The following is a 27,520-nucleotide window of genomic DNA, read 5'->3' as shown; positions in this document are numbered from 1 at the left end:
AGTCCAGGTTTCACTGCCGTAAAGAGGCACAGGTGTAAGAACAGTTTCGCATGCTTTGACATCTTGAAGAATTTCTTCTCTTTCATGAGGGGGTAGAGTGCAATCAGATTTCTGCTGAATTTCGCTATTGTGCTGTTTGCTTTCTCTTTCATTAGGTTGTTTGAAGTCAGCTTGCTACCTAGGTATGTGAAGCTATTGGTTTTATTCAGCAAGTGCCCATTTACAGTGACATCTCCTTCCTCCTGTTCCCTTCCAACTACAGTATTATCCAATCTAATGATTTCACATCTGCACGTACCTTTGATTTCGAAAATGTTAAAGATAAGGAAATCAGTGTTAGATATGAAATTATCTTACAATAATTATCCAGGTGCCATGATCTCAACCCTCAATTGCAGCCTTTTTTTTGTGGAAAAATGTAGACAATTTTGTCTCTTAAATACATTTAACATGATTATTTAGCACTAAGATAATAAGCACACACCAGACGTGATAGTAGGGTTTGCACCAAACAGTGATACGTAGAAATCTCCTCCCCCGTGGAATGTAGTCCGCACCATACACAATTCGAATGTGTAATGTTGGCACCCTGGTGAAGCCTTTTCTTTGTGTTCGTGGCATTCCAGTCTCCAGCATAGCAATGTGAGCCATGTAGCATGTTTGGGCAGTTGCAATTTCCCACCTGAGTACTACTGAGCTCTCGCCTGATAACCAGTGTTGGTCAGATGTTGGTTATCGGGCGAGAGCTCAGTAGTCTAGTGGATATGACACCTGTCTAGTAATCAGGAGGTCCCACCCAAGTACAAATAGCCCATGATTTTTTATCATGGCTTACTCAAAACACACTGAACATTCGGTGTTTATCCACGCTGAGAAGGGCAATTATTCAATCAGTTGATAGCATTTATAAAAACTTGACGCAAGAATCATTAATTTGAATTAAAATATACTGGTCTTAAATTCCTTTGTTAAGGGGAAAATACTGCCTTCTTTATTGGAAAGTGACATGCATAACTAATTTTAGTGATTTTTCTTCAGAGATGACAGCTTCATCTTTTCAATGTTGGTTAGCCTATGTCATTTACATGATCATAGCATTTGTCTCTGATATGCTCTGGATTGGTCTACCCCCCCTAAAAAATAGCTTAATTTCTAACATGATTTTATGAATCAAAGATCTCCTTTAATGTTAATCTCCTTTAATGTATACTTGAATAAAACAAAATCAAACTTGTTCATATGTTTTTTCTCTCTCTCTTAAACAGGATATGGCGTATTTGCTCAAGGAGACATCCCCAAAGGGGATTGTCTCCTTGAGTACAGGGGGAGGATGATGGAGACCAAACTGTGGGAAAAACTTTATAAAGAGTCAGAGAGGGACTTCTACACGTTCCATTTTAAGCATAAAGAAAAAAGTCTATGGTGAGTGTGAACACTTTCTAATGTAGTTGGCAATGCCCCTTAGCTATTGCAACAGTGATGTTGCCCAGGCGAGTAGCATGCAAGGCTTTTTGGTGGTCTCTGACGTTTTTTTAGCTTTTGATTAGTTTATATTTTGTAAAGTCCTTGGTCAGGTAAAAACTTCTGGCCAGTTTTGATCGAATTGAGTTTGTTAAAGCTCTTTATTGTGATGCTATCATTGTTCATTCTTAATTTGATTCTTCGTATTCATTCACATTATTCACAGTATAAGGTACCATGAAGGGACCAGTATTTGGTACCTAACGTTAAGTCGCATCAGTTTTGGTGTGGCTTAAATCGTAACGTAATCTGTTCATCATCTGATAGGTACATTTCATATTTTAGTGTTTGTAAGCTTCCATCACAATTAACAGGTCACAGTCTTGGCAAAAGAGCACATATTAGCCATCATGAAGAATTTTGATAATTTGCTTGGGGGTTCACTTAAAACTTTAGTGTCTACTTTTTGCACTTCAACCTATGAGGGGTTTATGCATGTTATTATTGGCCATGATATGACCTAATATGACCTTTTTCTTAATATGCCCATTTTACCAATAGTAACCCTAGTTTAACAGCAAAAAAGTGTTAATTAGTCCACTTTTCATTAAATTTTCAAACTCTTTTTATTGTATTTTATCTCTTAAGCATTGATGCATACGAAACTGACAGTCTGGGGAGGTACATAAATGACGAACCCAATGACCCAAACTGTATGATGAAGAAGGTGGAGATGAATGGAAGCCCTCATCTTTGTATGTTTGCAAAGCGGTGCATCAAGGAGGGAGAGGAATTAACATATTCATATAATGCTGACAACCTACCCTGGAGACAGGTAAGTTTTGCGGTGGTTTTCAGCTTTTCTGTGTTATATTTAGGAATGTTGAAGTACTTCTTTTTTACTTATAAAGGCAACAAGGATGATTCAAAAGACAGGAGTAGCCAGATTTATTTGATTCAACTCAGATATTTAGCTTACTTGAGCTGAAGGCTCTTATTGTTTTCTGTTATATGTACGTATGTTGTCCATAAAGTCTTTACATTTTCATCTTTTTGAAAAGTCATGGTTGAATTTTCCTGATGGGTAGGGAATTCAAAGTTGTTCACATGGTGCGCATGGCCTGCATTGGAGCCGTGGGGAAGCCCCCAAAGGGCCTAAGTTTCAAACATTTTCCTTTCCACATCCAGAAGAACTGTCACTTTCTTTGGTACATGTATGAAGGTAACCTTCCTAGGTACTGAATAATAGCTAGGTGTTCATGACAGTTCTCAGTGTGGCCCTATTAAGCCCTCCCCCCTAAAAAAGATATGGTGCAAAAACTTATTATTTTGGAGTAATTTTGCTTTGACTCCCTAATATAACTTTGTCTTCATATTCAAGATATTCGTTGAAGTATATTGTGTTATTATATTCCAAGATATGGTAACAGGTATGCTTTGGATGAATTTCTACATAATTTTGTGAGCTTTAATCACTTTCAATAGATAATGTAACAAAGTATGTGTGTTTAATTTTTCACAGGTTTCATCATTTCACTGTAGAAGGTGCAGCCCTGGTGTTGAAGGTAATTACATGTACCAGTCCTCAAAATGCCTTATTTTGTGCATAGTGTTTGTATAGGGTTTCAATGGGTAGTGTGACAATATTACACAGTAACCATGGTCAATAGTCAGAGGTCAAGGGTCAACAAACTGCTGTATTTTTTGCATAGTGTGTAGTAGTGAAATCAGAACTATTTTTACCTATTAACATAAAAGCAGCAGCATGACAAACTATGGGGTAGGGACAATAATGGAATTTACACCCTTCTTCAAAGGACAGACAATACAGTTCCTAAATTGCCCAATGCACTACTCTCCAAGAATTTTTATCTGGGACCTAATGATATGTGGTATGCAGTCCTATCCACTTAGACACAACTTGTCATTCCTACTTAGGCTTCCCTGTATGTAAAAGCATACTTCCATTTCTCCATACTTGGCTATCATTTTTGTCTTGGCTATCACTGTGTGTGTAAGAGCATGCATCCATTGTACACACTTGGCTATCAATCTCCTCAAATAACTGTGTGTGTAAGAGCATGCATCTCTTGTACATACTTGGCTATCAATCTCCTCAAATAACTGTGTGTGTAAGAGCATGCATCTCTTGTACATACTTGGCTATCAGTCTCCTCAAATAACTGTGTGTGTAAGAGCATGCATCTCTTGTACATACTTGGCTATCAGTCTCCTCAAATAACTGTGTGTGTAAGAGCATGCATCTCTTGTACATACTTGGCTATCAATCTCCTCAAATAACTGTGTGTGTAAGAGCATGCATCTCTTGTACATACTTGGCTATCAATCTCCTCAAATAACTGTGTGTGTAAGAGCTTGCATCTCTTGTACATACTTGGCTATCAATCTCCTCAAATAACTGTGTGTGTAAGAGCATGCATTTCTTGTACATACTTGGCTATCAATCTCCTCAAATAACTGTGTGTGTAAGAGCATGCATCTCTTGTACATACTTGGCTATCAATCTCCTCAAATAACTGTGTGTGTAAGAGCTTGCATCTCTTGTACATACTTGGCTATCAATCTCCTCAAATAACTGTGTGTGTAAGAGCATGCATTTCTTGTACATACTTGGCTATCAATCTCCTCAAATAACTGTGTGTGTAAGAGCATGCATCTCTTGTACATATTTGGCTATCAATCTCCTCAAATAACTGTGTGTGTAAGAGCATGCATCTCTTGTACATACTTGGGCTATCAATCTCCTCAAATAACTGTGTGTGTAAGAGCATGCATCTCTTGTACATACTTGGCTATCAATCTCCTCAAATAACTGTGTGTGTAAGAGCATGCATCTCTTGTACATACTTGGCTATCAATCTCCTCAAATAACTGTGTGTGTAAGAGCATGCATCTCTTGTACATACTTGGCTATCAATCTCCTCAAATAACTGTGTGTGTAAGAGCTTGCATCTCTTGTACATACTTGGCTATCAATCTCCTCAAATAACTGTGTGTGTAAGAGCTTGCATCTCTTGTACATACTTGGCTATCAATCTCCTCAAATAACTGTGTGTGTAAGAGCATGCATCTCTTGTACATACTTGGCTATCAATCTCCTCAAATAACTGTGTGTGTAAGAGCATGCATCTCTTGTACATACTTGGCTATCAATCTCCTCAAATAACTGTGTGTGTAAGAGCTTGCATCTCTTGTACATACTTGGCTATCAATCTCCTCAAATAACTGTGTGTGTAAGAGCATGCATCTCTTGTACATACTTGGCTATCAATCTCCTCAAATAACTGTGTGTGTAAGAGCATGCATCTCTTGTACATACTTGGCTATCAATCTCCTCAAATAACTGTGTGTGTAAGAGCATGCATCTCTTGTACATACTTGGCTATCAATCTCCTCAAATAACTGTGTGTGTAAGAGCATGCATCTCTTGTACATACTTGGCTATCAATCTCCTCAAATAACTGTGTGTGTAAGAGCTTGCATCTCTTGTACATACTTGGCTCTCAGTCTCCTCAAATAACTGTGTGTGTAAGAGCATGCATCTCTTGTACATACTTGGCTATCAATCTCCTCAAATAACTGTGTGTGTAAGAGCATGCATCTCTTGTACACACTTGGCTATCAATCTCCTCAAATAACTGTGTGTGTAAGAGCATGCATCTCTTGTACACACTTGGCTATCAATCTCCTCAAATAACTGTGTGTGTAAGAGCATGCATCCATTGTACATACTTGGCTATATCAGTCTCCTCAAATAACTGTGTGTGTAAGAGCATGCATTTCTTGTACATACTTGGCTATCAATCTCCTCAAATAACTGTGTGTGTAAGAGCATGCATCTCTTGTACACACTTGGCTATCAATCTCCTCAAATAACTGTGTGTGTAAGAGCATGCATCTCTTGTACACACTTGGCTATCAATCTCCTCAAATAACTGTGTGTGTAAGAGCATGCATCTCTTGTACATACTTGGCTATATCAGTCTCCTCAAATAACTGTGTGTGTAAGAGCATGCATCCATTGTACATACTTGGCTATCAATCTCCTCAGTAGATAAAAGTAATAAATGATGAAATTAACAAATAATAAAAGTAGCTTAATAAGAAATGGCACTACTGTGATGTTCAAGAAATTTTATCTGGGAGCTCTTAACATGCAGTTCTATCCACTAACTGAGATACAAAACACTTCAAAGATTTCCCTTTCCAAATATCTGCATATTCCATGTACCCTTTAACTGGTATTACAGCTCACATTGTTTTACATCATTGTTCTACAATCATGAGACCATTTTGTGTGATACAAATCGCATTATCTTATTGTTGCAATCAGGACCAATACTCAGCACAGCCAACCAACCACAACCCCCTTCAGACCAGCAGCAGCAGCAGCTGCAGCAGGCGGAGCAGCAGCTGCATCAGGAGCAGGAGCAGCAGCAGCAGCTGCATCAGGAGCAGCAGCAGCAGCAGCTTCATCAGGAGCAGCAGCAGCAGCAGCTTCATCAGGAGCAGCAGCAGCTGCATCAGGAGCAGGAGCAGGAGCAGCTTCATCAGGAGCAGCAGCAGCAGCTGCATCAGGAGCAGGAGCAGCAGCAGCAGCTGCATCAGGAGCAGCAGCAGCAGCAGCTTCATCAGGAGCAGCAGCAGCTGCATCAGGAGCAGGAGCAGCAGCAGCTTCATCAGGAGCAGCAGCAGCAGCTGCATCAGGAGCAGGAGCAGCAGCAGCTTCATCAGGAGCAGCAGCAGCAGCAGCATCAGGAGCAGGAGCAGCAGCAGCAGCAGCAGCAGCAAGAGGAAGTAAGTGTTGTTTGGTTTGGCGAGAAAAGTAATTAGATGTTGTGGAAATTTTTTGCTTCCATGTATTTGCGAGACAATTGCCAATCATTTCATTTTTGAGAATGAAACATAGAAATTATTGCATCTTTGTCTTGCCTGAACAGAACTCAGAAAGAGACTCCTTTTTTTGTCTCGCCCACCGTAGTTGGAGGTGAGACTAAGGGATCTAAATGGCATTCATTTGTCATCTGTCCGTCATTCGTCTGTCCGTCACAATGCTAAAGTTTATACCAGCAAGACTTGCTTAGCTAGGACATAACTTGGCAACTGTTAATCCAATAGCATCCAAACATAGGTAGATGCACTTCGGGGACCTTCATATTATACTTGTGTTAGAGGTCACATGGTACGGTCAAAGGTCATTTGAGATTAAACAATCTTAGGTTATAGATGCAACATGGGACCTGGGCAAGCGGGTGAGGCACAATATGGCTATTGCCTTGTCTGTCTGAAACATGGTCTGTCCACTGTCTGTCTGGTGGTCCATCTGTGTCTGACAAAATGTCAAAGTTCGTATCTGATTGATAACTAAGTAGTGTTTGACAGATGTTAATCTGATTTCATACAAAGGTACATGGTATTAAAAAAAGCTTAAGCTTGATTACAGAGTATGTATATATGTCAAATGTCAGCGAAATGTTATGGCTCATGCAAAAATTAGCATTGATCGCAAAATCAGAGGACATTCATTCCTTCTGTTTTTATCACCTAAATATGACAGTGTGATTTGTTCATGTTTTAGTAGGCCTACATTGTTCTGAAATTCTGATCATGTTATTTCACACATAACACAGGCAGCAAAACATGCATGAATTCCTGCTGTACTGTGCCATTCTAAAATTTGATTTGTATATTATATTGTTAATTGCCAGCGCATGTATGCACATATATTTCCTATAAACAATGTCTTTGTAACACACCTTAGCCTAGATTGAGTTCATAGATTTGAAGATTAAAAAGATTAAAATCCAAAGAGTAATAGAAGATCATGGTACCATTGAGTCAGTTTTTTTTTTATTTTTAACAGTGCCTTTCTGAAAATGATGAAAACTTGCACCTTCTGACACCCATACATACCACTGTTCCATGGTAAATTAGCAGATAATGATGCATGAAGGCTAATCAAATGACATATTATAGCCCATAGATGGCAGCAAAAAGCAGCATCGTCAACAATCCAGGTTAAAGTTTGCATAGTCACACTTCAAGGTTGTGCTGCCAATACTGACTGTCCTTTTTTACAATAGTTAGAACTTATATTGAGTCTGGTTCAGCAATTTCAATTTAATAACCTTTTAAACTGGGATTTAGTAATGTTAACATTTCATGCATCGACAATCCAGATTAAGTTTGCATAGTCAAACTTGAAAAGGTGATTCCAATACTTGTTCATGTAAACAGTTCATATGAACAGTCTTGAAACCTATATATATACAGGCTAATGATCCAGTAGAGTGTTTCTCTTCATTTTAATCTTTTAATTCCTGGTGTGTTTCATTGTTTGTTTCAGTGTGAAATAATGATTTTTTGTGTTAAATTTAAGGTCATTGCAATGTACAATATTCTCCCTATAAACTGTACAATTCCATAGTACATGAATGTTTTCAGTTTTGTTAGCTCACCTGAGCTAATTAAAAGCTCAAGGTGAGCTTAGGGACGTTGCGGTAACTATGGGACAAAAATGACCTGTTGTTGGACAGTGGCACCCAACAACTATTATTGGTGCTGAACGCTGTATTTGCCCGGCATATCTGCAAGCATTTTTATTGATGAATAGTTGCTATGGATCATTGTGCTATACCATGTGATTTGCATCCTGAAGTGACCGCAACGTACCTTATGCAATTGTTTTTCGCCCGTCATCTGTCGTTTGTCGGGTGTCGTCTGTCAGTCTTTAAACTTTTTACACTTTTTTACTTCTTAAAAATCCCTGGCTGGATTTTCACCAAACTTGTCAGGAATTATCGTAGGGAAAGAGGTCACAAGTTTGATCAAATGAGCTACACTGCCCCCCCCCCCCCCAAGGATCAGAGGCATAGCCGCCTATGCCAGTTACTAAATGATTTTCAAAAATCTTCTTCCAGGTCCAGAAGTGCTAGACCCAAGTAATATTGTGGGAAGATACCTTTTAAAATGAATGATAAGAGTTGTATTTAGGAGTCCCCGGAGACATCCTGTAGGCCTCTTTGAGGGGTACCATGAAAAGGGGGGGGGGGGGGGGTCCACCATTGTTCCATATATGTACATGTTTTGATTTCTTAAAAACTCCTGGCTTGATTTCAACTAAACTTGCCTGAGGTTTGCTGACTAGAGCAACAAGTAGTGTTTTGAAACTGGATTCAAAGCATTGGGGCAAATTTTATAAAAAGCATGAGGCTAGTTGACACGACGACGCCGTACACTGCGACTTGGATCAAACACATTGCAAGTTGTCAAAGTACATGTACTTGAGCATTCAATGTGTTCATGTAGCATGCCAGTCAATGTGAATGACAGAATAACCTCCATGGCCACTGCACCTTAATTAACTCTCTTCTCCAAAATACCTGTGTTCCCACTAAAACATTATGTTGTATTACTATTATAATATTATAAGTACTGTTTGATTCCATTGACAGCTGGAGAGGTACAAACTAAAGATGATGGAAACTCAAAGGGACCTTGAGCATCAGTTAGAACAGGCCCAGAGAGAGGCTCGTGAAGCACAAGCAGAGCTCATGAAGATGAAGGTCTCACAGGAGGTAATAATTATTTTTGTCTGTTTGTGAATGGTTTATATACCACGTACGTGACCCCCACCAGTAAACTTGCCTAAAAAACTGCATTGTCTTAGGCTCCGGCAATGCACAAACCGCAACCAGCCAACACAGAAAAGAGAGAAGAAATTTGAATAAGAATAGAACCACTCGACTGGCATGCCATGCTACCCTGAGTGTATCCGTATACACTGCACAACTGCTGCCTAAACCTCACTTTGTCTTTTGCGCTCTTGGGCGCTAGTCATCTCTCGCAGCGTCGGCCTGTTCGTGCGCGCTTGGCGTTCGATTGTTCGGCTGGGTGAGATATCACGCTCTATTCAGGCTGGGACCCAGCGGGCCATTCAAACATTGGTACCATCCCCTCCTACGGCGCCAGTCCACCTGCCCGTGTACTTGAGTGCCCTTGGTACTTATTCTCACACTCGTCCATCGCCTGCGCTTGGCGCTTTCCGTGGTGCTCTCCAGCTTCCTCCGTCTGGTCCGTTGCAGTCAGCTCCCCCCGCTTGCATGGGTTTTTGCCCCTCCTGCAACAAAGAATTTAGGGCAGGGTTCTCCTTCCAAGCGGATGTTGCTGGCAATGGTGACTTCCCCTCGGGCTTTGTCAAGCCCCGCTTTATGAGATCTGCCATCCCACCTCGCGGTTTTAGGACGTGAGTCGCAGGCAATTTAAGTCTTCCATGGGAAATGTTATGCGCCCAGCGCACAGGCGGTGGAGGAGTCGTCTCCGCTGCTTCTTTTATGGTAATCAGTTGTGCAACTATACGGGTACACTCAGGATAGCACGGCACGCCAGTCAAGTGGTTCTCTTCTTATGGCTGGTCGCGGTTCGTGCATTGCCGGAGCCTGAGACAAATGCTGCAGTTTTTAGGTAATTGTGCAGGTGAGGGTCATAAGTAGATAAACTGATCATTCCTGATCATACTAATTGTTTACAAAAAACAGCATGGATGCATGAACAAAAAAAATAATAGAGAGCAACTGACAGTTCTCCAATGGATGCTTAGAAATTTGATAAAACATGTTTGGTATAATGGTGTGTGTAAGGACATGCTTCCATTTTACATACTTGCAAGGCTAACAATCTCTTTACATAACTGTGTGACTGTGTAAGAGCATGCATCCATTGTTCATACTCGGCTATCAATCTCCTCAAATAACTTTCTGTGTAAGAGCATGCATCCATTGTTCATACTTGGCTATCAGTCTCCTCAAATAACTGTGTGTGTAAGAGCATGCATCTCTTGTACATACTTGGCTATCAGTCTCCTCAAATAACTGTGTGTGTAAGAGCATCATGCATCTCTTGTACATACTTGGCTATCAATCTCCTCAAATAACTGTGTGTGTAGGAGCACGCATCTCTTGTATATACTTGGCTATCAATCTCCTCAAATAACTGTGTGTGTAAGAGCATGCATCTCTTGTACATACTTGGCTATCAATCTCCTCAAATAACTGTGTGTGTAAGAGCATGCATCTCTTGTACATTTTTGGCTATCAATCTCCTCAAATAACTGTGTGTGTAAGAGCATGCATCTCTTGTACATACTTGGCTATCAATCTCCTCAAATAACTGTGTGTGTAAGAGCATGCATCTCTTGTACATACTTGGCTATCATAGGAATGAGATGTAGTCAAATGGGAATATATTTTTGTACGTTTAAATTTGTAGGCTGAATTGGTAGCTACCACACCTTGATGTAAATCATCCTATATTTTGGAAGGGATATTTTCCCCCTTGGTGCATCAGAGGTTTGTTAGGAATGCAGATCCATTCGTAGGAGAGGCCAACCTCCCTGGGGCTCTCGTTCAGCCTTTTTGTGTGTGTGCAAAAGAATCCACAATATCTTCTTTAATCCCCAAATTGTAACCAAGATTAACATTAATCCCAAATCATTAAAGCATATGATTAATCAAGAGCTCTAGCATAATGAGAATGATGAGAATTTTATCATAGCATCCGATGCTTGATGTCACAGTTAGTCCAATTGATAGTTGTACAGGTAGTAATAGTAAGTTGTACTGGCACGACCATGATGTTAATTCCATCCTCATATGATCCTTTTACTATTAGCTGCGCTGGCATTCATGTGGGCAGCTCTTTTTTACAGAAGACAAACAAAAAGCACCTTTGTGTATTACAGTCAACTCCACGTAAGTCAAAGTCGCATAACTCGAATAATCGCCTGAGTCGATGATTGTAGAAAGTCCTGATTTTCCCCCATAGACACACGTGTGTTAAAACTTCGCATAACTCGAATTCTGTACGTCGAATTATCGCCTAAGTCGAACAAATTTCCCGGAACAGTTGCAATAAAAACCATTAGATACACGTCACGTAAGTAGAATAAACCACAACATGTTGTCAAGCACGCGCCACCAGTTGTAGCACATTCCATCTTTGTTCAGCCCGGTTAAACGTTAGCACAGACGACTGAAGCAGCACATTCCAGCAAATTTAGACTAGCCGTCGCACTCCCAACGCTCATCTCTCATCTCTGTTGCGTTAGTTCTTATTTCCCCTCTCTCTTCACAGTTCCTTATTCGCCCCTTCTGTTTGCCTCTCTCCCTTTCTTTTTTCAGCACTACAATCTCACTTCTAGCAAGCGAACGACATCAAAGCAACATGCGCTGCAGCTAGGGCATCCCATGTGTTGAAATATAAACTCCGCGTAAGTCAAGTATCGCCTAAGTCAACGCGTTTAACTCATTCCCGTGGACTTCGACTTACGCGGAGTTGACTGTATTTATATAATTTGAACTGTTAGTTAAATTAATGAATGTTAAATAGCGTTTTTATTGGTTCTTTTTATTCCAGCAGTTCAAAAAGGCGTTTAATGATGATGGATCGGCTAACGAGACATCTTGCAGCGGATGTGTACCAGAAAGCTCATTTGATTCCACGAATTCTGATGACGATCTACCAGGTCTGTCAAAATCTAGAGAGAAGAGACAAGAAAGTATGCATGGACTTGACCTAGAGATGACCAATGTAAGTTCTAGTGTTTTGTGTACTTTGCCAATAAAGTAAACCTAATTGTTAACCCGTTAGCACTCAGAGCCTCCGTGAAACGCGTCAGCTTACTCCTCACAGCGGTGTGCCAAAACACGGTATTATAGACCTTGGTCCGCAAAAATGAAATAATGCTTTAGGAGTTGATTTTCGTCAATCGCAAGTTATGTTTATTTTGGAGAATAGAAAATGGGGAATTTTCCTAATTTTGTGCTGAAAATACTATGAAATTGCTAAAAGTGGTACTTACATCCCAGTAATCGGAATTGACATTGAAAATCATCTTGAAATACCGATTCACGAGCTCTCCTAAAGATAATATTGGTTTTTTTTCTTGCAGCGTAGTCATTTCGATAGCGACGAGTTTTGGCCTATATATTTACATGCAGCAAGATCAACTAGCGCGGCTTTGTTTGCCCGCTGCTGTGCATCACTGTGTTTGAATGGAAATTTCATGAAGATGGTCCACAGGAAGCATCAACTTTTTATTATGGATGTTCACGGCAGAAATCCCATTGACCAAACAAACACAATTGCAGCCCTGTACGGTGCGTATTACGGATACTAAAACGCGCTAAAAATGGACGGGCGGTTTGAGGAGTAACCTGAGAGGCGGTTTCGGGCAGTTTGAGTGCTAAAGGGCTAATAAATATCACTTTACTTTCCTTTCTCTTTGAATGAAAGGTTATATTTGTCATCCTGTGTTAAAATAATAATTGAATGGGTGAAAAGGCGGACGGAGTTCAGTTGACTACATTATAATCAAATTTTTCCAGTATAATTGTGCATTGTGTTTTCTGTTGTCCTTAATTTCAGAACATGAAAAGGACGTTGGGTAATGACAGCTCATCAGCTAACGAGACATCTGGCAGTGAATGGTTACCAGACAGCTCATCTGATTGTACAGAGTCTGATGATGAACCGCCAGGTATGTCAAAATCTAGAAATGAGACTCGTGACCCTCATGGAGAAAGTGTGCAAGGACTGGACAAGGAGTCAAGTGGACAAGATGCTTTCCAGAGAGACAATGTACGTTGGATCGGATCTTCAAGAGCTAGAGCGAAAACGGGCGAGAGAGTCTGGGACAAAGTACACTATTGCATATTCTGTAATAAGGAATACAAAAAGGTAGTAGAGCACTGGTTTAAAAAACACTGTGAGGAAGCGGAGGTGGGTAGTATCAGTGCGCTGCAGATAGGAAGCAAAGAGCGGAGAAGCCTCATTGCTAAATTAAGAAAATGTGGAGACTATGAGCATAACTCTCGGGTATTAGGAGGGTCTGAAGAAGGCCCATTGGTGGTCCACAAAAGGCCAAAATTTGGGACAAAGGATAACCTGAATACATACAATTTCTGCTCAGGATGCAAAGGGCCTATACAAGAAGGCAGCATTGTACAGGCATGCAAAGAAGTGTAAAAGAAGAGCAAAAAAGCGTGAAAATCATCAAAGGTCAGGAGCTGCTCTGATGCCAGTAAACGGAACAGTTTCAGAAAAACTGAAGGTAGTGTTTCTGGGAATGCAAAGTGATAGGTTAACACTGATTGCGAGAAATGATCCTATGATTGTCAAACTTGGGGAGTATTATGTAAATTCAGCAGGCCACACGGATAATTACAGAAATTATGTCTCACAAAAGATGAGAGAGGCATCTCGTCTGCTTTCCCAGGCACGATCACTAGATCCATGTATTCAAACAGCAAAGGATCTAATTAATCCAGAAAACTTTGAGGTAGTCATGAGTGCAACATATGAGTGCTGTTCTTTCAATGAAGCTACTGCAACATATGAAACTCCTTCACTCGCTAGAAAATTAGGTCATTGCCTAACCAGAATTGCTGACATACTAGATGCTGAAAGTTTAAAGGCAGGTGTAGTGAACAAACATGCTGCAGGTTTCAAACGACTCATGGCTCTTGAATGGGGTCCCAGAATATCATCACATGCACTCCGTCAGGCTTCAAATGAAAAGTGGACGAATCCACGTCAACTCCCTCTCACAAATGACATAATGAAACTCAACAAATATGTTGGAGAGCAGGAAAAACATGTGAAAACAAGAATCACACATGAGGGTATCAATGAGAACTCATTTGCAGACCTTGCAAAATGTGCACTGACGCAAGTGGTCTTATATAATCGTCGAAGACCAGGCGAAATGCAATTTCTGAAAGTTCACACATACAAGACAAGAACAGTTCATGGGAGAAGTACACAGCGTGAAGTGCTCAACTCCTTGCCACTCTCTGAACAAGTAGCTATAGATCGATTGTCATTGATCTACATACGTGGAAAACGAGATCGGGGTGTTTCAGTTCTTCTTACCCAGAACATGAAAGACTCTCTAGACATTCTTGCAAATGAGACGAACAGGCAGAAGGCTGGTGTCAGTGTTGATAACCCATATGTTTTTGCTAGATCTCATTTTGATGCTGAAGGTCCGCATCGCTCCCATGACTGTCTGCGAGCTTTTGCAAAGGAGTGCGAAGCAGAAAGCCCATTGTCACTTACAGCAACTAACCTACGAAAGCAGATTGCCACTATGAGTCAGCTATTACATCTCAATGAACATGAACTTGATCAGCTAGCAGAGCATTTAGGGCACAGCATGTCTGTGCACAGGCAATATTATCGCCTCCCTAGCGAGGCACTTGTCCTGGCAAAAGTGAGCAAGCTCCTGAATATTTTTGAACAGGGCAGGATTCAGGAGTTCAGAGACAAAACTTTAGATGACATTCATATCAGTGAGAACACAAAAGTTTTCATGGAAGAAAGTCCATGTCTCACTGATCAGCCAAGCCCCAGTTCTCATTTGACAAATACTAGTAGTCCGACATTGTCACGAGATGCATCAGTAAATGAAAGGCGCAAGACTGCAACAGATGATGAAACACATCAGGAAGTCAATACAGTACAAGGTAAAATGGGCACTGGCATAGGTTTCAAGCGAGCACAAAGAAGAGCTAACACCTACCAGGACACCTCTTTTCCTGAAAGAAAAAAAAAATGTGGCCAGAGAGAAGCATGGTCCAAGCAAGAAATATCAGCAATAAAGGCTGATGTTGCACTAAAGAAGTGTCTGGCCTTAAATAAAGTCCCATCTTTGCCAGATTGCCAAAAGGCTATAGACAGCTTTCCTGCATTGGGCAAAAGGACAACTGTACAAATTAAGAGCAAAGTATGGAACATGTTACAAACAATGCGAAGAAAGGCTGCACGTCTGTAGAGTTTCTTCCTTATTGGAGTCCATGTGACAGTAAATGATTGGGCTACATTGTTGTTGTTAGAGCCCATTTCAATATGCATTCCTCTCATGAGATGTTCTCTGTGTGATAAGAAATCAACAATGATCCGTTTAGCCTCTGAGTTTCTGACAAGTCTAAACTGACCCTGGGAGGGACAGGTTAGACGATTCCTAATATAAACTTTCAAACTCCTAATTTGTCAATATCACAAAAATTTTGAAAAACTCGAAAGTGGAATTTGTTCTTGCTTTATGTAAATTGAGGAGGTATTTCACTTTACACCGACAGACTACAGACCTACAACATATGGCGAACTTTCTAAGCCTTGTGGTGATTGTGAATAGATCAATATCTTTCAGAGGTTCAAAAATGACTATCAGTAACTATAGTTTTCATTGTATTTAACATTGTCTGGTCTCCTGAAAGTTTACTGTTTCAAGAAAGCTACTTGCATCTGGGCGATGTAGCTACTGATATGAAATTGAAGCCTTTGAAGGATTCATTTGTGCTATAATGTGAAAACAAGGAAAAAATGATTTTGTGATTGTAAGAAAAAAATGTCCCCGAAAATGTTAAAATTAATCTCTGTATTATGGCAAGTATTGGATCTGTAGGGACAAGTTTTTGTATTGTTTGTGCTATTAAAATGTTACTTGCCACTTTGAAATATTTTGCTTTGAATGCTTTTTGAAGCTTGTAATTAGATAGAAAGTGTTATTTGGATCTAATTCCTAAAACCATCAATGTGTAAACTTTTTCCTGTAAAGTAGGATTTTTGCTACAATCAACGTTCACTGTAAGGATGCACACCATGAGGGGTCATTCCTCCTTGGTCATATGTCAGCTTCAGTGTACATGTGCCAATTTGTTTGGTACAGTCCATGTTGAAACATTCTCTTTTTGTATATCCATAGACATTGCAATCTGGATTTGTTCTGGCTAGCAAGTACATGTAAGATGGAAATTTTACCCGTCTCTATTAATGCTCACTTGCTCATGCGTCTTCCGCCATTCGTAAACGTATTAGATGTTTGACTTCTCAAAAATCTGTGGCCCGATTTCAACCTAACTTGGGTGGAATAATCCTAAGGGAGAAGAGATCTAAGTTTGTTCAATTGGGGTATGCCACCCCTCAGGGGGATGGGGCATAGCCCCTTTTGTTAAACACACAGTAGATTTCAATAATCTTCTGCTCCCGATCCAGAACTACTACAGCCAGCCATATTGTGGGAAGATGCCTTTGTGGACAAAAAATCAATGTTGTTCATTGGAGCACCCAGGGTCATGCCGTTTGGCCCCTGGGAGGGGTACAAGTGGGGGGGGGGGGGTTGTCTCCCTTTAGTACAAAGTACACTTTTGACCTTTTCTTCAAAACTCATGACCCTATTTTTTTGACAACATTTGGCATGAATCATCCGTAGGGAAAGGGAGTTAAAGTGGAGAGTCTCACCCCTAGGGGGTTCAGTGGCTTAGCTCTTGGGTGGGGCCAGCTCCTCATGGTTTAAATATATTGTTTACCTTTTATCCATCAAGGGGATCAGGGGCATAACCCCAGAAGGAGGAGCCTCCTTATAGTGTTCAATGCATAGTTAAACCTTTACTTGAAAAGTAATGGCCCTATTTATACAAAACTTAGCATGATTCATCCTTAGGGGAAGGTAGTTAAATTTTCTTAACATTTGAATGTGTACATTAATATCAATGGCAGACAGTTCTGCAAAATTTAGTAAGTAAATGTGTTGTACATGTGCTACTCATCTTATAAATATAAGCTGATAGGATTCGTTGTATGAAATACTGAAAATTAGTGTTTGAAGAAGTGTTCACGTTGCCTCTTTGTTTGGGGTAAATTGCTTGTATGAGGAAGGCAGTCCTGGAATAGATACATCACCTTGTTGGAGTATATATTATTATTAAGGATTTTCTTGTCAGAATATGACTTTGACAATAAAGTTTGTTCCTTTGTATTATTATCATTAAGGATGTTATTTCACTTCAAACTGTTACTATATGGGACAAATCATTTACTTAGGTGAAGAGACCTGAACATCGTCCCCTCACCCCTTTCAATTGGGATAAAAGGACAAGTGATTTATAATTTTAATTACTTGTTTGTGTGACTCAACATTTCCATGAGCAGTCTTTCACAATGCTAGTCAGTGGTTCAATAGTAAAGCTCAAGTTTATCAATATCCCCACTCCCTCACCCCTCCACCTACTACTAAGTTGGTAAGCCATAGTTATAATACCAATGTTAATATGGTTGTTTGTGTGCTTGTTTGTCCAATTTACCCCCCAAAAGTGTCCCAGTTGTCCTTATCTATTCGGGTAAATGGGAGGGTTTGATACCCTTGATTTTTTTCTTTATCCCTGAAAATGATATGCATGTATATGACGACACCAAGACAGAGTATTTCATGTGTCTGAATGATATTTCTTTTGTGTCAGGCAAAAATTTTATTTAATGTATTTCTGCTCAACGTAATCCACAAATCATGTCCAATTTACCCCATTGTACCCAATGGGAACTTATCAGTGGGATATAGCTTGTCATAAGAGTTGAGGGTTTACAGACAATAATAATTGTTATACCCAATGCCATGCTTGAAATTTGTGCATGTCTTCATTTTATATTTTTCACCTAAACTTCTTCTGTCATGTCTATGTCTGCATTGTCCAGCCATCTGCAAAGTTTCTTCCCTAATTTTGCTATTATGAACATGACTCGGAAGTAGACAAATTTTGTCTCTCATTTTTGGGAGACTATAGAACTTTTGTACCGACATACAGTGACATAAATGTAATATACCTCCTCAACAGAATCAAATATGCAACATAACCTGGTCATTGTTTTTTTTGTTAATGATGTTCAAAAGATCTATTATATGTGCTACCTAAGTTGATTCAAAGCGTCTTTTATTATTTGTTGATTATCAACTGAGCAAAACAACACAACCAGATAATGCTAAAAGTTGCCATGGCATAGCATTTAATTGTTCAATCATGACAGTGGGTACAGGCCTCATTGCATGCTTGAGCACAATTTTGAACAGTGGCCATGTGACCATGATTATTATGCATATAAATTTGCATTATTCATTATCTTTTGATTATCACCTGAGCACAAAATGCTAGAATTTGCAGACCGCCATAGCATACCATTTAATTTATCAACCATGGTAGTGGGTCCATATCTTATTGCGTGTTTGGACACAATTATGAACATTGGCGATGTCAACCATGAATATTATGTACAAGTATTGGCATTATGATCACATTTTGACATACAATTCATGTAAAAAAAAAATAGTTGCAAGTCACAAGTATTGAATGCACTGTAGAATGGTATAATTTCAACTTCAGTTGAATTTTATTGCGTTTGAATGTCATTTATTGTCATTTATGAATACACAAAATTATAATTCTGTGTTGATATAATTACATAGTATTCATTTTTCATGTTCAGTCTGTTCTCTTGATATTCAAATAAAAAGAAAACTAGAAGCAGCTCTCATTTGTAATGTGCCTCTCTCAGTCATTTCAATGTACGTTTTGAATACCTCTTGATGGGGAGGGGGATTCATGCTCTTGTTGCTCACTTTCAAAATGCTTCCTCACCCAACATCTCGTAACCAAAGCTCACAATGCACATGTATAATAAAGTATGGCAGCAGTTGACCCCCCCCCCTTAAAAGAAATCATAATTAAGTAAGTAATGAAATCAATTAATAGAACCCCCCCCCCCTTATACATTTTCGCTGTCTTAATATATTCCCATTAGGTCCCCGTTGACCTAACCTCTATGCATCTAATCCCTCCCCCCCCCCCCAAAAAAAAAATGGAAATAAAACAGACAAGTCAGAATGGAAGGGGTGGGGGTCATTGTACCCCACCATTGCAAAACCCTGGCTACGCCAATACTTATCCCCTCGCACAATCCCCCAGCCCTTTTAACAGCAAACTTGATTTATTCCTTGGCTTGACTGAGAGGGCGCCCTCCCATTTGACACACATCATAATATTATGTGAGTACACACAATCACACATACACACACACTCACACAGTAAAAGCACACTTGCTCTTACAAACAGTACATTTCGAGCGCTCCTCGAATTCCTGTTCACGGCTTACCGGCTCGAACTGCATGATGCACGAGTATGTGTGTGTGTGTGTGTGTGTGTGTGTGTGTGTGTGTGTGTGTTGAGAGTGACGACAAAGGGCTGAAGAAAACAGGAGACAACTCATCACAGTCTGAAAAAAGTAGAATCATTGTAATGACGAGATTTAAAAAAAAAATAGCAATCATGAAAGATGACACCTCTGATGACAACGCAGATAAACGCACTGCTCTTGTTTGATTGTGCGTATCGTAACGACATTTTCTATGAAGTGCAATGTAAACACTCGACGACGATAAGACATGAAATTCACAAGGACTGATGGGTGAGACAACGCAAAGTCAACATTCACATCTGAACATCGCTCACAGGATTTAAATCTCTCTCCGTCTATCTCTCTCTCTTACACACACACACACACACACAAGTTCTAGCACGAGTAAACACACCCACACGCGTATGCTGACACTGATACAGAATGTAATATATGCCTATAAACGCAGTAATGATCAGATGGATAGATGCATCGTGTATTTGTATTTATTACTAGTGTATATACACACACACACATAAATATATATATATATATATATATATATATATATATATATATATATTTATTTATTTATTTATTTATTTATTTATACATGTGTATATATTGCTATAAGTATGTCTATATATATATGTGATAAAAGTCTAATGCCATTTTAGGTTTTTATCATATATATATATATATATATATATAGACATATATAGCAATATATACACATGTTTGCATATATGTGCATATATGATTATAATACATACATACATGAATACATATATACATATATGTAATAATATATAACAATATATACATGTACACATGTTTGTATACACATGCATATATATATACATAAGGATAGAAAGAGAAAGAGAGACTTAGAGAGCGTAAAATGTAAAGAGAGCAGAAGGAAAAAGAAAATAACAAAAGAGAGTTATATGCTTTCATTTTTAAACTTTTTTCTTTCTGTTTTGAGCAGCATTGTAGTCGAAAACTGGTAAGATCGAGGTCAAAGGTCGAGCTAATGAATCGCGGAGGTGGCAACCAAACAGTCGCATTGTGAGTATTAATCTTTCATGGGCATTATCATTGCGACAAACAGAGGGAGAGAAAAAAAGAGCAAAACAATAATGTGCGAGGATTACTCGGGAACGCATTCCATAATGCAATCATGCATAGTTAAATGAAAATGCACAATCTGAATCACCGTGAGCAAATACAACCAAACGCAGCTGGCTCGATAAATACTGCTGCCGGAAAAATTATTACCCAGAGGCTGCTTTTATAGCTTACGGGCCAGCGGAGGCACCATTACTGGGTGACTATTGTTTGGAATTTATCCATTTTGATTCCACAACAGTTGCATGTCATTAACAACGTGGCTGTCAGTTGAGCTCATCGTTCGTGTAATCATATAAGCGTAACAATATACGACCAACTATTCGCGATGAATTTTGGTACGACTTTGGACTGGTCGGCGTCACCGCCGAGCTGAGGACAGCTTACAGTATAGATTTTTGTGGTTGCGGGAGTGGCAGGTTGGCTTTCTTGGTTGCCTTGTTTTTTAAGGTGACGTTTCATCGGCAGTGAGCTGCATGCTACTACTTTGCTGTATGTTTACTGATTGGTGTGACCATTGAGTTATGATATTATGATGATAATTCTGTATTTGAATACAGGCGTTCATGATACTTGGCAAAGATGTGTGAAGGTGAATCTGTCATGAAAATCAAAGTCAGCGATTATGACAATTGTGTAAGAAAGATTTGTCTATATGCTCATGATTTTATTTTCATCATGGCTATACTACTAAAAATTGATTAATTCGGTGCTTATTTACGTAGGGCAATTTGTCATTCAGTTTGCAAGAAAGATCTCATATCTGTGATTTTTGCTTGATAATGCCACAGTTTTTGTTTATAGCAAATCTCCACGAACGACAAAATGCACAAATCCACCCTCTTCCTTATACGCAGTAGGTCTACAGCTAAAACGTCATCAGCTTTCATGGTAAGAAAGTTCTTCTTTTTCTTTCATCATCTCCTTTAATAGATCTGGTCCCTCTCCTCTTCTGCAGTAGAGAAGAGCGAAGCTTTAATTGGGGACCGACTTGTAAACTCGTGAGACTTTCCAATGTTTGCAGATAACGTGCGCGCGCCGACAAGTCGTCAGTGTAGCGCCAGCGACCGATGCCAGAAAGACGGGCGAGAATAAGGGCGAGCGTCGCGTGAGATGTCGCTGGCACCCAGTCAAGTTGTCACCTATACTCCGCCGGAAAAAATGGTGACAAAACCAGTGAGTGCTGCTCTTTTCTTACATTCATGTCTTCTTAAACATCCTCCAACATTTACTAATTCTCCATCTATACTGTGCACTGTGGCGACAAGTTGATATCAGTATCATTTTGCTCCAAGAACACGAATTCGGGGGGTTGACGCAGTTTGCTAGACGTTATGATCTGAATTCGTCAACCGATTGATTAGTGAATAGAAAGCATCTTTACTTTGGATTCACAATATTGATATTTGGTGCATGGGTTTTCGTCAGAAATGGAAATGCTGTGACACCGTGTGCACACAATTTGACAAATGAAGAGAACAAAAAGATATGTGCATTTTCTCTGCACGAGCTCACTCAAATAGACACCCCGGTGTATAGCATATGGAAGAAACAATGCGTTATCAACATGGAATCATGTTCGCTTTCACGGTGAGCAACTTTTCTGAAAGGAACAAATGAGCAAGCAGACAAGAAGAAAGGTCTGCAAAACCAGAATGTCGTACCTGACTTGAAAAGAATGGATAATCGTAAGGTGAGATACTCAATGAAATCGTCGGCGTTGACAGTGGAATACAAACATACGCATTATAGAAATACCCGGTGCTGTATGATTTTATACTACACAGTCCCATCAACGCCCTTTTAAATTCTGTCGGCAATAGCAACACGCGTAGTGAGGCATTCAAAGGTCAGTTTCTTTGGCACCATATACTGTTGATCTATTTATTCGGTTCTCTTCGTCGCCCCCCCCCCCTACCAATGCACTGTTTGCTTAACTATAGACATGATGGGCGCCAATCAAATCTGTCTGTTTGCTTTCAAAAGTATTCATCGATAAGACAGAGTCTAATTCGTATAGTCGTTACTACGACGGGACACGCATCGCTTGGTAGAGTTAAGTGGCGTAGTCTGATGAACTGATAATATTCTCGTACAACAGATTTTACCGTGATCGGGACCGATAAGACCACTACGCACCTGCAGTTAGGAAACCAAGCGTTAATATCATGCAGATATCAATTACGGTTTAAATTCATTGCAAAAATTGCTCTTTTACCTCAGAGTGACTCGGATGGTCATGTAGGAGTCCTATTTCGATTATGATAATGATACGATTACATCATTGTTACGTCAAGAAGGCCTGGTCATGTAACTGTTACTAGATCTATGTCTTCAAAAAAAGACATTGAAAGATTGGAAGAAAAGCGAAGAAGCACGAATGAAATGTGAACACGTCTAATTACAAAAAAAAAAAGCCATACAGCTCAGCAAGCTGACTACCAAAGAGTTTGATAAGAGGTTTCCGCACCAATTTGTCTCCTTTTAATTCATTATCATTATCATTGGGTTTTTTTTTTTGTCATTCGTAATGTGTCTGTGTTATTATGTGTATAACAACAATAGCAAGTGCATTGCAACAATGACATCCGTATCTAATTTCTGTGATCTAAGTTACATAACAATCTTACGATGGGTAGGAACTCATTAACCTCCGGCTATAACCCTATCTGTGTGGTTCTTTTAACGTCGGAAAATACGTTGGTTTTTTTTTTTCATTCAGTACCATACACAGATAAGATAATGAGAGAAATTTGTACGACAATAAACAAATAAAAAAAGAACAATTTGGCCAAATATTGGATTGTTTGCTTGTTTGTTTCACTTTCCATCTGAGAAGATGGCTGGATAGCCCATATTCAGCTACACATGCCAGTTGGATCCACTTCACTTCACGCAGTTGGTTAGCCTTGCACATTTCTTGAAGATCGTGTGCGTGTTTTTAGTCACATCTAATGTAATGCGCTTTACATGAATGTGCCTATGCAGTAAAAATCGTTCTCAATACATTTTTGCTTTTTCTTGAACTATATGATTATAATATTCTCCTATATGGTTGTATAGTTCATTCCTTTATTATTTCCCCCTCTTTTCCCCTTATCCCTCTTGTTTATTGTGTGCAGGTCAGTGACGTCACTCTGTGGCTAGTCCTGACTATCGGTGCGCTTCTGATTGGCTCATCTTTAAAATGTGGCTACAACTACGGCAACATCACCCCTCCGTCGATCGTAAGCAGTCTTACAGGCATTGTTACATTGGCAGAACGCATTACGCCGACTCGTGATGATGACAGTAATGATGATCCCAAATATGATGATAATGATGATGATGATGATGATGATGATGATGATGATGTTGACGACGATGATGACAATGTTGATTGATGGTATTGATGATAACATTGATGTATAGTGGTGATGATACTACAGGTACTGAGCCTATTTATGATGCTGCTGATGATGATGATAGTGATAACGGTGATAACATTCTTCCCTCTTTTCTTCTGCTTGCAAGATTATTATTTTCATTATATATGTCATTATTGTCGTCGGTTTCTATTTCGTCGTCATTACAGTTGTTGCCGTTCATAAACTACTATCTTGTTAATGTCAACATTGTTTGCAAATTGTTAACAAAAGGATTTATCAATGTACCCTTTGTATCTGTATTACCTTTCTGTTGGATGGTAATATAACTACAATTGAATTGAATGAAATTGAACAAAGTTCCAAGAATGACGATGACAGTAAAGAGACGTCAGCTACGTGCTGCTACATGCTGATGCAATGACTAAGGAAGTTAAAATGACGGATGTGGACTTTTGAAAAATCAATAGGCCTATGCGTTATTCACTTGCTCCAGTTCATCAAGGATTTCTACAATGAGACCAACATCGATCGATTCGGCGTTCCGATGAGCGAGGAAGGCGAGGCGTGGTTGTGGGGGACCACGACGGTCGTGTTCTGCATCGGCCGGGCGATCGGGGCCACTGCGGGATCGCGTTGGTCCAAGCGATACGGAAGGTATAGCATCATTGGACCCTTCTCTGATATTATTTCTCATGAAATCACCCATGATGACCAATAAAGGTGTTTCTGGTAATGTTGCTCCCACTGTTCCACCTTTTATAGGATCAAAGGTCATGTCATCAGAAGACTGCCATTAATGATGATTAAAAAAATCTCAGCTTCAAAGTTGTCAGTCAAATCCAAGACACAAATTTGCTTGTGACGGTTTAGATGTTTAACATAAAGATACCTTCCACAGTTAGCTTACCAATTACCCAAATGGCTGACTGAAATGAGCTGACAAATTTCCGATCGCCAGCTCACGTCTGGGAAAGAGGTTTAACAACTTTGACACCTAAACTATCGTAGATAAATCTCTGAAACGGACAAGATGTGAGTGCACTGGTCCATCAGATGTATAATTCTGAACCCAAGTTTGCCTTGTAATAGACAGTAGAGTGAATTGACTATGCTTTGTTGAACAAATATCGAGTTATGTTCTCACCTAATATCATGTTCGTAATAATCATTGATGCTCGTTCTATGAAAAGTAGTGTGTATCATACAATTTGTCTCTGACAGCCCTTCCGACAAAGGAGAGGTAGTTTAGCAAGGGATATCCAGCCCAAATTTAGATGCAGTTGACGAGACTCCTTTTGTTTTTTGTTTCGCATGATTAGATGAAGATCACCCACGCATATACAAGAACATTCCATAAGTGAAGTAAAAACAACCGGTGATATAATTGCAAACACACACATAACACACACGCGCGCACAAACATACACGCACACCTCCCTCTAAACCGTACACAAGCTTTTGAGAGTTTTTAATGTTTGTATAACATGCGACGTCATTCTTTCCAAACCACGGGAGAGGTTGTGTAGAGATGATTATTGAAAATTGAGATTACTCAGCATGTTGGAAGAACCATAGTATACAATAGAGTTGCCTCAATCACCTTTTTGTAATTGTCGCCGTCATATAAAGACACACTGCTGTGTATGTGTTTAGATTTCGTCAGACGTCTAAAGCCCTCTATGCAGGTGTTGATATAAGTTGAATAATAATAAGGCGCCTTTTTTTATCAAACCTTAACAGTATTTGATACGATCAGTTTTGAAAGGTTCATTATAATTCCATACATTGTAAATGATGACAACATATGTTTGCGAATGATTGATTGATTCGGAACCAAACGCATGAAGTTATCGTTAAAGGGATAGTACAATATTGGTGGAGACGAGAATTGGGCTTTTAACTTTTTGCGAGACTATACCAAGAAAACACTTGTGATATAGTACAGAACATACCATCTTAAGAGGAATTCAAAGTTCATTTGATGAAAATCAGGTTTGGAATGACTGAAACATCGAAAAACAAAGTAAAACAAAGCGATCGCCCGGGTCCCACACTTTATTAGAATCGCTCTTTTTTTAATATCTCAGTCATTTCAAAACCAATTTTCATCAAATAAACGTTGAATTCCTCATAGAATTACATGCTCTTTCATATTTCATAAGAGGTTTCTCATTATCTCACCAAAAAATGTTAGAAACCTGAAATTAGGTCTCAACCAAGACTATACGATCCCTTTAATGGCGAAAAGATTATTCTTGATTAGGTGTTGTTTATCAATAAGCTATCGTCTGTGTTATTTTGATCTTCAGCGATCAACGAACATCAGAGGGGAAAACTGGGCATAGTCTTAAATCATTAAATCCATGTTCAAATGTGTTCTTATGTGTAAGTTTGGCGCCTGAACAGAGACTGTAGGACATGATCGTCTTAGAGGGTGTATAGTATTGATTGAGGTGATGATGCAGCTTTTGACTTTTTTGTGAGATACTTGAAAATAACTTAATGAAATATGAAAGAGCATACAATTCTAAAAGACATTTAAGACCTATTTGATGAAAATCGGTTTTGAAATGGCTATCCAAAAGCAAAGTGAAAAAAGCAATCGTAATAAAAGGTGTATATATATATATATATATATACATATATATATATGTATATACATATATATATTATATATATATATATATATATATATATATATACTTATATATATATATATATATATATATATATATATATATATATATATTAGGATCTCTTTGTTTTGGATATCTCAGCCATTTCAAAACAAATTCTCATGAAATAAACTTTGAATTCCTCTGAGAATTCTATACCCTTTCATGTTTCATAAGAGGGTTCTTATTATCTCAAAAATCACAAATATGGACGTATGTATCAGTTTTCCATGACCGATGATTATTTTAATTTGTCCTACTCATCCCGAACTCGGTACCAAGACTTATCAAGTACAAAGATGGCCCTAAAGATTCCCCCGGTTCTCTGAAAACACTGAGGTTGTCAGATTTGCATAAAGTGTAGGTCGTACAGTCTTTAGTGCATAGAATGATGTTCTATGGAGGTAGCTATTCTGTCCATTACGTCTATTGTAAAATGTATGTTTAGAATAAAAGACAAAATTGCTATCACAGAGACGTAACTATTATAAACGACACACTATATAGATCTTTTGCTCGAGATAACAAAGTCAAATAATGTGAGTTATTTTATTTCATGCTGTTTTAGAAGGCCACGGAAATGTATGCTGGCGGAAAAACGAAAATCGCAAATCAGCAATTTTCGTGTTTTACGTTTTCTTTTGGGTGGTGGTGGTTTTTGCTTTGTTTCATTTCAAATCTGCCTACAAATCTAGGCCAAAAACTTAATTCACATCACTTGTTCATACTGTGCCTTTTGAGTTTCGGAATGAAAATACATGCCAATTTCCTTCTCATATATTGTCTGTACAATCCGTATAATACTGTGAGAATGTTTTACGTACGTCATGAGTGAGCCAATTGATATCAAGCTCTGTTCTTTGA

At 39.1% G+C, this 27,520-nt stretch overlaps 1 protein-coding gene and 1 long non-coding RNA gene across 2 annotated transcripts; both read left to right on the top strand.

The window, feature by feature from the left end:
- The first annotated feature begins 1,114 nt into the window (after positions 1 to 1,114).
- LOC139732040 (uncharacterized) lies at positions 1,115 to 3,498 on the top strand. The gene is made up of 3 exons (XR_011711004.1): positions 1,115 to 1,422; positions 2,110 to 2,296; positions 2,984 to 3,498. It is a non-coding gene; the product is annotated as an uncharacterized lncRNA (long non-coding RNA).
- Positions 3,499 to 8,957: 5,459 nt separating this feature from the next.
- LOC139732077 (uncharacterized) lies at positions 8,958 to 25,230 on the top strand. The gene is made up of 6 exons (XM_071642952.1): positions 8,958 to 9,059; positions 11,899 to 12,069; positions 12,907 to 13,179; positions 23,736 to 23,840; positions 24,475 to 24,635; positions 25,203 to 25,230. Exons 1-6 carry the CDS (start codon positions 8,958 to 8,960, stop codon positions 25,228 to 25,230), a joined length of 840 nt encoding a protein of 279 aa, XP_071499053.1.
- Positions 25,231 to 27,520: the final 2,290 nt, after the last annotated feature.

This window comes from Diadema antillarum, unplaced genomic scaffold, assembly GCF_040938485.1.
Source record: "Diadema antillarum isolate AM-2024a unplaced genomic scaffold, OU_Dant_1.0 seq00000398_RagTag, whole genome shotgun sequence".
Lineage (NCBI taxonomy): Eukaryota > Metazoa > Echinodermata > Echinoidea > Diadematoida > Diadematidae > Diadema > Diadema antillarum.
The sequence above is the reverse complement of the archived record's forward strand: the minus strand, read 5'-3'. Positions and strand labels throughout refer to the sequence as shown.

Coding starts and splice junctions, on each gene's coding strand:
- LOC139732077 (XM_071642952.1), top strand. CDS start 8,958: ATGATGGAAACTCAAAGGGACCTTGAGCATCAGTTAGAACAGGCCCAG. Junction 23,841..24,474: donor ACATCACCCCTCCGTCGATC/GTAAGCAGTCTT, acceptor CACTTGCTCCAG/TTCATCAAGGATTTCTACAA. Junction 24,636..25,202: donor TGGTCCAAGCGATACGGAAG/GTATAGCATCAT, acceptor TGTCTCTGACAG/CCCTTCCGACAAAGGAGAGG.